This window comes from Pipra filicauda, unplaced genomic scaffold, assembly GCF_003945595.2.
Source record: "Pipra filicauda isolate LSUMZ 115617 unplaced genomic scaffold, ASM394559v2 scaffold110_size2237424_pilon, whole genome shotgun sequence".
In the NCBI taxonomy this organism is placed as follows: domain Eukaryota; kingdom Metazoa; phylum Chordata; class Aves; order Passeriformes; family Pipridae; genus Pipra; species Pipra filicauda.
Window position 1 is genome coordinate 2,068,918 of NW_024103552.1, and position 12,761 is coordinate 2,081,678.

The 12,761-nt window shown below is 38.6% G+C and overlaps 1 protein-coding gene across 4 annotated transcripts in view; it reads right to left on the reverse strand.

The window, feature by feature from the left end:
- The window catches only part of CPQ (carboxypeptidase Q), a 150,078-nt gene that overhangs the window by 86,496 nt on the left and 50,821 nt on the right, over positions 1–12,761 (reverse strand). For all 4 annotated transcript variants that reach the window (XM_039382460.1, XM_027717599.2, XM_039382456.1 and 1 more), the window contains exon 4: positions 10,542–10,749. In XM_039382460.1, the coding sequence (XP_039238394.1) occupies positions 10,542–10,749 (208 nt within the window). The remainder of the gene's footprint in view (positions 1–10,541; positions 10,750–12,761) is intronic.

A 12,761-nucleotide genomic window follows, 5' to 3' on the forward strand; every position in this document is an offset into this window, starting at 1 on the left:
GGCGGTGTCCTAAAACTGTCTCATATATATATATACATATATATATATATATAAACATATATACGCATATATATACACACACACACATATATATATACATATGTCTTGTAGCAATGAATTCCATTACAGTGAAAGAATATTATTTCATGAAGTACCTTCTCCAACAAGCAAGATATTAAACTTGTCACATGAAGAGGATGAGAAAAATCTTTGTCCAGTTGACATTACTGAAAGTAAAAACTAAGCACAATGATCATTACTCCAGGTACACAATTAAAAGAATAAAGCCCAGAATTACAGAAGTACTGACACAGCATTAATATCCTTCCCTGGTGAGTGAAAATATTTAAAATACAGGTAGAATTCTACTTCTATTTGCTTATATGCACTCAATGAAAAAAAAAACCCACTGATTTTATGCAATTTATAAAGCAAAATGGTTTACAGACTATTTCATCTTACATCATGATATTATTCCATTCACCCTCTATCTAATAATGTCTGATTAAATGAAATGGAACACCAGGGTGTTTTCCCTCAGTAATTTATACCAGGACATTGTACACTGTTCTTGAGACTAATATTTCACAACGATGGTTGTAAATTCAAACACTGTGATAGAAATCAGATGTCAAGCAATTACGTAACTATCAGAAGAATACACATTTTAGTTTATTTTTGTTCAAATTTGTAAAACAGTCTATGGGATAAATGACAGAATAAAAACTAAAGTGAAAAGCAAATGCAGACTGCGAGGAACGTGCTTTTCAGCATGTATAAAGAAGCAAATCTACAGAACCTGTAGTATAAAATACATTTTCTGTTAAAGACCCTCTAACATGTCCTTTTTTTTCCTTTGCAACTTTGGCAAAGAAGAAATGGGATCTCAGTGCTAAACACATAAATCAGTTTACATTGTGACAAATACTATTGAAAAGAGTCAACCATGTAAATCAGGATTTTGTCCAAAATTCCCTTACCTATTACAATGAATTAAAATTATATTTGTGCACAATGAAATTTTAGATAACTTACATAATACATCATGACATATTGTTGGTATAAGTACTGATAATAAATGAAAAACTTGTATGAACAAAACTCTTCTTTAATGTAATTAAGATTTATGACTGCCAGCCTCACAAGACCTTTAACATTTTATTAACAATCATTTTGGACATATTTTACTGGTATTATGTGTTTTACAGCGTATTTTTCTTTGCCAAATGATAATAAATACTTTTGCATCATTGCAACTACATTTACAATGAAGCTAGAGTAGCAAAGTTCAAGGCCTTTAACGTCTCAGAAGCCTGGGCAACTCCTTCTAGACAATGACATTGTATAAACTATATAAAAACAGCACTTAAAAAAAAAAAAAAAAGGACAAATTGTATCAACATTTTTAAGCATGTACTTTGTTAGTAAAGCAAGGTCTGGAGAGTAATTTTCTTAAAGACCACACCAACTGTGGTCAGCTTGTTGTTTTCACCATCTCTCCCCATTCCCAGTTCTCACAAAGCAGCAAAGCAATGCATAAAACCCTACAAGTCTAACCACAATTCTGAAGTTGGTTCCGTGTTTCATGGTCTCTCTGCCCACCAAAACTACAAACTCCGCTACACCCTTGAGCAACCATCTCTCTCAGTTGCTGCAATCACGCATTTCTTAGAGTAACACCTCCCCTGTCAGTATCTCAGTGTGATTAAGCAGACCAAGTTCTTTCCCCCTTTCAGCTCAGTCCCAACCTGACCATTTTACATTTCACTGCTTTTAGCATTTCCCTTTCACTTCATTAACCTTATTACCTCTGTCCACTATCTAAAATCTTACTGTCAGATCTTCCTCCACATTGGTCCTGTGTGTGGGAATCTATGAATCTGTGTCGAACATCCCTCTACATCCAACCCACGTGCTCTTAGACAAGCAGTTTTCTGTTGGGATCCAAAACTCAGCTATCAGCAGAAAAGGAACTGATAGGAAACTCCTTACTCTGAGGAGCCTCATTACAAGACTTGTTAATATTTAGCTATGTTTGACTGTCCTGCCTCCTTCAGCAAGATATGAAAAGACTTTGTGGTGATGTTGTCAGATGATGTAGAAACCCTTTCATTCTCTCCACGCCATGTAGTCTTCGCTACGGGAAAATATTAATGACCTTGTGTAATTGCAATAGAGAACTGTGTAATCCTTTAGTTAGCATAATCCGTCCCCCAGTTAGCATAACCTGTCCTCTTCATTAACATGTCCTGCCTCCAAGACCCTTATATTGCGTGTCGCGTGTTCAATAAATATTCCAGCTTCTATCCTCTACCTGGGATCACTTAGTTTTTGACCTCCACGGTTTTCCATTAAATTTGCATAGAAAATATGCAATTTTTTAGCACAGTATTCATCAAAAGACAAGAACTATCTTGGTAGTCCTCCTTCTGTTGCACTAAGTTAAGCATACAGTCTGCACCTAACAAATACAAACATACAACAACAGGTATTTGACTACCCCTGTAGTGAATAGTTGTTTTTAGACTAATCCTTGACACTTGGCACTAGTGTTTCTGGCACCTACTTATTCATAATGATAAGTAAAATATAGTTTCTTTTCTCCTTCCTCCTCAATACTGTGGTGTTTCTTACTTCATGCCGCAGACAAGTATCATCTGCCAAACCCATGACTACTCTTTAGATACTCTTGCATATCAGAATGCAAGAAAGATGCAGTGTAATTTTAGAAGATAACATTTTCAATGTGAAGAGAAAAAGCTTTTATAATCATTTTGTAAATCCTATGTGTATTTGTAAATTATTACTGAAATACAACTCCACAGTAATTCTTTAAACTGTTGTGTGGGAGTTGAGACAAAGGAATGGGTGGAAAGAAAAAACATTATAGTGTATCTGTTTACAGTCACACCATCAAAAGGACTACAAAACTGCATGTTCTGAAGAATTTGCTAGCCAACAGAACAAACACTCTAAATGCTGCCTTTTAATTTCTAGTCTCACAGTTTAGTTGGTTGCAGTTTAGGATCCAGAGGATTTAAAACCTAACCAAACACTCTGAAGAGTAGCGCACAGAGAGAGCAAAGGTCCAGCAAGTAGCTTTGGGCAGACACCAGCCTAGATTCAAAAAAAGAAAGGGGCTGGGGAGGGCAGCCAGCTGTCGTGTATGTGGCGATATCTATGCCCAAGCTCAGGTGAAATGCAGAAAGCCCACTGTCTGAACATCAGGAGAATAGAAATGGAATATGTGTAACAGGGTGACAGCATCACTCAGTTCTTCCAAACCCCACTTTACCCTAGTGAGGAAGGCCACCTCGATTTCCTCATCCCTTGACGTTGTCACCCTAGTGCTGCAGTAACGTAGGACATCACCAGCTGCATGCCAGTGAACTGAGTCAAAGGTGCTGCTCCCTCTGGAGACCAGGCATTGGTGGTAACTAAAGCTAATACATTTTTCTCTCATACTGCAATGGTTCATATGTAATGACAGCAACTGTGTCCTCAGCTGGCAAGAGGAGAACCCTTTCAAAGAGTTGCTGGCTTGCTCACATCTAGTAGAGCATATCCCTTGGTTCTCCTCTGGCATCACCAAGCTGAGACACATAGCAGCTTCAGGTGTCTCCAAGATCAGTAGAGACTGGTACCACCTGACCCTCTCCCCACTCTCACCTGCCCATTTATAGATATGGTTTAGTCATTTTGAAAATATCTGAACTTCACAAAGGTCACACTATACTGGTGAAACTGAACTGATTCCTTCCAGAAAAATTACATCAAGAAAAAAATTTTTGAAAATATCTAAGTTGTTTTGGATCTTTCTTCCATATGTACACATTCACTTGTTCTACCAATATTTCAGACACACACCTCTAAGTAGAACTGTTTTCAAATGTTGCCCCTTAACAACCTCAACCCCATATGACAAATGACTTTTAAGTTGTAGCTATTGCATACCCAGACACCAAAGTGTCCAAAACACATGACTGAATTAGGGTGCAACAGTCAATTAGTCAGAAGTCAAACTATGGCCAAGTTCTCCCTACCAGAATTAAATGTTTTCAGTCAGCTCTTAGGTTTTAAGCAGGCAAATCAAGTTTTAAAATATTTGCCAAGCTTTACACCACAAAATCTAGCATGGACTTTAGTCTTAAAATTTGGTAGGCCCTCTGGTAGTTTAAATAAATAAACAAACAAATAAATAAATAAATAAATAAAATTATCAAGTTACAAAGAGAAATTTACCTTCATATCAGTTTCTTATTGACTGTTTTCATCATGCTAAGACCTCTGTTTAAGAACAAATGAGAGCAATATTGCCACTCCCAGAAGGCATAGGATAAAAGATAACCCTGCCAATTAATAGCACAAAATCCTGTTACTAATAAAACAAACACATCCAGAAGGTACTACTTATTTCAGCAAACATAGATACAAATATGTTAAAGAAAATACAACATTTCCTAACAATGCCAATGTTCCTTCTTCACCCTTTCTCTTGTTTCTTTTTCACCATTTCTCTTTCTACTTCTCCTTCCCTATCTGTCATGAAGTAATAGGCTGGCATTCTCAAAACTCTCAAAACCAAAACTCTCTAACAATCTCCTAATTCTTTTAAATACACTTAAATTCTAGCAGCAACAGGCATCAGCTCACAGTCCCAGGAGAGAGGCTCACAGATTGCACTTAGAAACCCTTCAACATATTGGAATGAATAGCAAAACAATCCACATGGAGAAAATGTGATAATGGAGCCATAACGTGATGGCATCAAGCTCTTAAAACATTTCTCCTCAAAGCTCTATTGTATGCATGATTTACTTTGAGCATAGGGATGTCTGGAAGCCACATCAAAGAGCTAATGGATAGACATTTTGTTAACATATGTAGAACTGATGCCAGGCCATAAAACAACATTGTACTGAGTATTACACATCTTCAGAAAAGTCTGGTTGTTTTGTGTTTGTCTTTTTTTTTCCTGGGGTTGGGATGGGCTTTTTTGGTCTACAAATTATTTCTTCAGTTATGTGCATGAGCGCCTAACAGGCTCAGGAGCCTGGAAAATTTTTATGTTCTCTTGCTCCCTGGATCTTTGCCCAGTATCACAAAACCTGAGAGAGGGCTGATCTTTGAAACAGGGAAAGGAAGAAGAACGAAGAAGTAAATAAGCAGCTATTTCCTTTGCAGAACAGATTCTGTTACATCAATCACAGGTTGGTAAAGACCTTCACAAACTACTACCTTAGCATCTCTGTTTCGCAGGTCTTCCCTAAGACTCATACTTTCAAAGGGCTGTCCAAACTTGGCTCTGGCTACAGTACATTCCTCAGTGGTCTTTCATGCCTGTGGTGTTCAATAGAGTCACTTCTCAAATGGTACATACTGTATATATGGCATTCCATAAAAACAGGAGGCAAAAAGCTTTGTAGAGTGAATTCCTGGAACAGCTCTTCAGGATTCTGAAAAAGCCACTTATGAGCTCATCTGTTTCTGCTCTAAAGTATTTATGCTAGATCACAGAATAAAGAGCAACCATTCAGTTGATGTACTTTGTAGGGCACTTAGGAAACAGTTTTTTATCACTTAGTAACTGTAGGATAAGTAAAACAGCACTGCACACCAAGAAATACACAGCATGGAAAGACACTGAAAGTCAGGATTATATAGAAGAGTTATATCTTTATCCACTTTGATACCTTTTCACTTAAGTATTTTGTGGTTCCATGTTTGGCACATTAGGTACACTGAAGCTAGATTAACAACAAATAGCTGCTATTTATAGCATTTCCCCAGAGTTAGGAACAGTTGCTGCTGCACTTTAGGACCAATCATGTTACATCTGTATTGAAATAAGAAGACAAACTTGTTTTACTGCCAGCTCTGCCTGAATTTCAAATGAAAACCACATTAGTTAACTTGTGAATTTCTCAGTCAGTTTCCAGTGTCAACTTACACAGTTTAAATAAAACATCTCACCAATGCACAGTACAGTACAAAAAGATGCTAACAGCATGGTCCTAGGTGCAATAGCATGCTTCAAATACTCTTCCAAGATAACAGCCAGGAATGGTCTGCAAAGGTGTCCTAGTTAGGACAACTGAGACCAGTTCATCAGGGTATGGGTGTAACCCAAAACTGTGTATTCTATAGCCTTCCATGCCATTTCCCAGAAACTGTTATCAATGAACCATTTACACCATCTGCCCATAGAGCCTGACTCCTCAGGCTATAAACTAGGTGTTAAGAGGCCTGTGAGATAGGAGGATGCTCCTGTCCTCACACCCTTTGTGGAACTCCCCGCCCTGAGGGAAGTGCTGAGCATTCCTGCCTGAACTGCAGGATATATAATCTTGGAGTCTTGGAACATTTGGAACCACTCTGTGGGATCCAGAGAAGGACTGCAGCTCATCGCTCTCAAACAGACTTGGATCACCACCCTATACTGGACTCCAATCACCACTTTTGACCAGACTGCAACGGCTCTTCCCCCAGCATCTCACTGCAATCACCACTTTTGACCAGACTGCAACAGCTCTCCCACCAGCAGGTTCTTCCCCTCTCCCTTTACTTTGGACTCAAGCGGGGCCCAAGGAACACCACGTTGTTCATGCCCCAGGGTACTGGGTTATACATTTGGGTTTTGTGGGTTAAGACCAATTGTTTGTATGATTGTACTTACTGTATTATTTTAGTAAATTGTTATTCTGACTTATAATCTCTCCTTTGAGTTGAGTTCATTTCCCCTGCTGGTTAACTCTTAAACCAGCACAAAAAGTCTCTAGCCTGCAATAGCCTGGACCTCAGCAAGTTCTGCCACCATACTTCTCATTTCACAAACTCTTTGGCTCAACTGTCAGTAGTCATACAAGCTTAAATATGTTAAGTCCAACAACCCACAGGTTTTCTAGTCTTGCTGCTGTCCTAAGCACTGTGAGAATGGGACCCCAAGCGCAGAAAGGCTGCAAGGGCATCAAGTCATAGCATGTTTGATCCCACTGCTTCCCATCTGTTTATAGGAAGAAATCATAGAATCATAGAATCAGCTGGCTTGGAAAGGACCTCCGAGATCATCAAGTCCAACCCTTGATCCAACACCACTGTGGTTACTAGACCATGGCACTAAGTGGTAGTACCAGTCTTACCTTGAAAACCTCCAGGGATGGAGAATCCACCACTTCCCTGGGCAGCCCTTTCCAATGCCTGATTACCCTCTCTGCAAAGAATTTCTTCCTAATATCTAACCTAAACCTCCCCTGCCAGAGCTTAAGACCATGCCCTCTTGTCTTACTGATAGCTGCCTGGGAGAAGAGACCAACCCTCACCTGGCTACAACCTCTTTTCAGGTAGTTGGAGAGAGTGATGAGGTCTCCCCTGAGCCTCCTCTTCTCCAAGGTAAACAATCCCAGCTCTCTCAGCCTCTCCTCATAGGACTTGTGCTTGAGTCCCTTCACCAGCCTTGTTGCTCTTCTCTGGACCTGCTCCAGCACCTCAATATCCTTCCTGAACTGAGGGGCCCAGAACTGGACACAGTACTCCAGGTGTGGCCTCACCAGTACAGGGGAAGAATCACTTCCCTGGTCCTGCTGGCCCCACTGTTCCTGATACAGGCCAGGATGCCATTGGCCTTCTTGGCCACCTGGGCACACTGCTGGCTCATGTTCAGCTTCCTGTCAATCCAAACTCCCAGGTCCCTTTTTGCCTGGCTGATGTTGAATTCATTATCTTATAGGCACAGGTTCACCTCCTTTGGGCACCTACAGGTAATCGTGCCTCAGAAGCCACTAACTGAGGACCTCACGACTGATGAGGATGGTGGATGTCTGTGCTCAAAACATGCACAGTCATGCCTGCTCTGACATTAGCAAGGGGCTTGTCTGGGGAGAGCAGCCCTTTCCTAACTTAGAAGTAATAACAAAACGATAAACAGAAAAGAGACACTAGTGAGACACTGAACTTCACTCATAGCATGACAAAATCCATTTCCTTTTTCTGTTCAGAAGCTTTCTACACCATCTGAAAACTTGACACTGCAAAGTTGCAATTTGCAGTAGGTTTCACTGTACAATTTTCTTAGTTGAAGCATTTGCTTACTGCCTACTGGCTGGCCAAACAGAAAGCATAAAGCGGAAAGGAAACCTGACGTATCAGTGGGTTAATTTTTCAAAAGTATTTGTGCATTCGGTACAGAGCTGCCTCAAAAAGCAACAGGACATCTGCACTCATGTCACATCATCGCCTCTGAAGATGAATGCATCCCTGAGAGCTTGATGCTTCACAAAGCAGTAATCACATTTCTTTTACTGCTTTAAGTTATTCAGAAACATAAATGTGTTGAAGTTAAGCATCGGTGCCTAAAATAAGGAGTGCAGGTTTGACAATTCTGAGTAGCAATTTTGGTGATATCAAACATTTCTTGCAGCAGCAATGACTTTCTGAACAATAAGTCTAAAATACAGTAAACCTTTGGGAAAATATATCAGAAATATGTCAATTATTTTTTTTCTGTTTTCCTTACCCCCCCACGACCACCCCTATTGCTAAATGCAAGAATCCACATAAAACACTTGGAAAAATGATTGAAAAAGGACAAACTGAACTGAAAATGCTACAAAAGTGGTCAAATAAAGAAAAAAAGGACAAAACCAAAAAAGAACCCTCCAAAAACCTCTTAAACAGGGAAGAAAAAAACAATAAATTGCTTTCTCCTCCAAAGGATTTGAGTAATAATATTCAACAGTGCTTGTTACAGATAAAACTGTCAGACAAATATTATTTCAGTTCATGGTGATTATTTTTATTAAATATGCTAAAATCCCACGGGAGAAGTTAATGAATAATTTATAAATCAAGCAGCATATTAAATTCAACATATAGATGAACACAAGCACATCTAAATGTGCAGTTACATCTCAAACTGAATCACTTTTCACCAGACTTCTTCAGTGTTCTACAGCGACCTGCATTTTCAATTAAGTTCCAGGATTTTAAGTTATAATTTGTGGCAATACCTCTGACCAGTTATGTTTCACAGGCTTCAACCTAATTTCAAACTGTTTTGCTTTAGACCTTTGTAAGAGCAATACCATCCACTGCTGATTTCTCAACCAGAGTTCAGAGATCCAGATTTGCTTTTGTTTCAGTTTAAAACTTAAACTGAAATCTGGTCCGTGGAAATGTCACCTTTCTGTTCCCCTGGATTTGTACTGCATTTTGAAACACTTTGGCATAAAAGGCATTGTAAGAGTTTGGGTCTGCAGTGTATTTTATTGCCTAAATAGCTACATGGTTCCTATTCTTACTAGAGTAACACAGTGGAATGAGTGGTGTGAAGCATCCATTGAGGCTCCAAGAGGAACTGAGTACTAAAAAACCTAAACATTCACTTGTTTTATTTTCCTGTTTCTTGGTTACATTTTGAAAGTGTGTCCACTACCACTTCCATTAACATCAGCAGGGGGCTTGTAAATAAGCCTTTACTCAGTGTTTCAAAAAGATTAGCTTCTTGGTGGAAGAAGCAAAGAGATCCCAATCCACTTCATTACTTAAAGAAACAGAGCAGGACAGCAAAGAGAAAATCAAGTACAGGCAAGCACCTTAATATATCTTTGAAGTCTACATCTGAATACTTTATAACCTGAACTGAAATGTCAAATTTTGGAATACACAAAACGTAATTCAGGAAAGATAGTCAATCAAGTGGTTAGAAACATGGTTAAAAATGCAGATGACAAAATTAAATTAACTGCACCCTAATTTAGAAGCTGGAGCATTTAGCTTGTTAAATATGTGTTTCATAAAGCTAGACTCACAGGTGGTGGGATGTAAACCAATCAACTATGGGGGTAATTACTTTTTCCCTGCTCAAGCTTCTGAAACTGTACATTCACGTTAACACTGAGGATCTCTAGACACCACAAGTCAGAGTTACAGAACTACCATCTCCTTAAAGATAAAACCTTTCAAGAGCTATGCCTGGTTTAAAGGTAAGAGACAGTAATTCCACTGAAACTATAAAACTAAAATGTTTAAAAAAATTGTGGATCAGTAGGTACTATAGTGGAAATTTCTAGTGCTGCTGTAATTGAGGTTACAGCAGCATTTTCACAATAAACTATATTGCCAGAAAAGTCATTCCATGCTGGAAGTTGACACAGAAGACCTCATACCAGGCACAAATCCTTCAAGACCATGAATTTAGGTTGTATGATTTTTAGCTAAGAATTTGGAAGAAAAGAGAAAGCGAGAAGAACAGTCTTATAAATGGAAACCAACAATGTAGGATTAACTAATGTTCAAACAGAATTGGTGGATACTTTTCGGTGCAGATGGTTTATTCCTCCAAACACACATACAACACCTGTTCAACGTAGCAACAAAACCTGTCACCTGAAAAAGACTGAGAAGGTGAGATGTCCGAAAGGTAGAAGAGCAGGTGGATAAAAGTTACTTGTTGTAGTGATTTCTTAGAAAGAGCTGTTCTTTGGGTTTGTTTTTTTTTGTATTTCTAAAAAAAAAAAAGTTTCTTTTTGTATAGCCTCACTCACCTGCTCTGGGTACTTGCTTCCAACTATCTCTGCCACGGTGTTGAAAGATGGAGAGTCTGGATAGGTCTTAGCTCCCATCTTCAGGTGCACAACAATCTTAGTGCCCCGGAGAGACATTCGTGACATCATTTCAGCATCTTCCACGGAGATGCAAGCAGTGGGGATTTGGGGTACATCAGGCTGGTAACTCTGCCCCCCTGTATGTGGGCTATTAAAAGAAAAATAAAAACACAGGGTTAACAACTTAGCTCTGTAATTGTTTTTATCACTACCATGGAATTATTAAAAAGAATACATTCACAACTATTCCCAGCAGACTCTCAAAAAGGGTATATTTACTATTTTTAATAAACCTTTCGATAAAATACAACTAATCAGAATATCTGGCTGTTACTATTATATATGTCTGGAAATCTATTCTGTGTCAGCTCTATTTAGGTCATTGTCATGCTTTGACATGCTCTGATACCACACTTTCTTTGCAGTTTTATCAGGAAGAAAAGCAATGAAAAGTCTGTAAGTGAACAGTTTACAAGAAGTACATTCTTTTTTTCCCCTGTGACAAGTAATGAAATGAAAATTCACTACTACATTTTAATGCTATTTTTCATATACTATATAACAGAATTGCAGAACAGTTGAGGTTGGTAGAGACCTCTGGAGGTCATCTGGTCCAACCCCTCTGCTCAAGCAGGGCCACCCAGAGCCAGGTGGCCAGAATAATGTACAACATGAAAATCCTCACCTATGAGCCTTCTTAAAGTAGCAGACACTATTTTTTTTTTTACATTTAAACAAAATAAATCCCAAACAAACAAAAAACCCATACAAAAAAAAACCAAAATCTGGGTTATTTTTAGGTCTTCCAGACTGGAAAAAAACCCCCACCTAATTTCTGGAGGAGATGTGGTGAGGAGGAAGAGAGAAATCTACTTTGTAAAGTTATAGATTAGGTAAAATGGGACAGATTATTCAGTTCTATTTGTTTAGAAGAATAAATCCTTCTCAGCAATAATATAATCAATAATACAACTCACAGAGTAGATATGTATAAATATTTATTTGACAAGAAAATACTAAAAACAGTTACAGAGGTCTTAGAGGAGCTGCTGCAGAATATAAATAGATCTGTTTATAGGTGGCAACAGCTCAGGAGATTATTGCTCCCAGTTGTTTACAGCTGAACCTCATACGAAGGCCGGTGCCTCTTCCATCAGCTTTGCAGGTTGGGTGACCCATAGCTCACCTCTGGAATAACAGTTACCCTGGTACTCAGAATGTCTTGTGCCACATAATCCTCCCTGAGTGGGATAAACTTATGTAGACTTATAAGTTCAGATCTTCTTTTTTCTTTTTCTTTCCTTTTCCTTTGTCCTTGTAGGAAAAAAAAAAAAAAAAGAAGGCAATCCTCATCCCTACTTTTAAACTGTGATAATTTGCTGCATATGTTTAATATTTCTTTGAGTGTTTGAGGATATACCCAGCATGTTAACCAGGAGACTTTCCAAACAATGTAAAATAAACAACACACTGGGGAAAAAAAAAAAAAAAAGAGAGAGATGACAATTTCATGTATTAATGTTCAAAAAACCCCATACGTTCAACAACTGAGCAGTAGCAACTCTTTTTTTTCTGTTCATTTTAAATGAATCCATTCACCTGTGTCTTCTGGCAAGATTATGTCCTAGTACTAACGTGGTGTGTACACTGAATTGCAGTAATTCAAGTTTTATCACTGATTTCACTGTCCTTGTTATTTCCCAGATGCTCAACAAAAGAAGCCCCTAAAACTGTATTTGTTTCTCCAATATAAGCAGCAACTACATTTCTTTCAGATGCTTAATCCCAATGTTCCACCACAACTGTGAACAAAGCTTCTGACAACCTGCTGAGATTCACACGTGCTTACACACCCCAAATGAACGAACACTTGCAGGTACAAAATCTACCCAGCTAGTCAAAAAATAAACCTGTAAGTCACCTGGTAGTGCAATTTTTATGTTCAAACTACTATTTTGCCAAGCTTACAAAGGTCAACCCAACTACCAAAATTAAGATATACTGGCACAGGCAGGCAGATACCAGGACCTGAAGGGAATGGATGACTGTCCAAATGATTGCTACAAAAAGGGAAATGGACCCTAAGCATTACCAATACAAAGGCACAAAACAATAACACAGCACTGTATATTCCTAACACTACAAGATAAACTCACATAG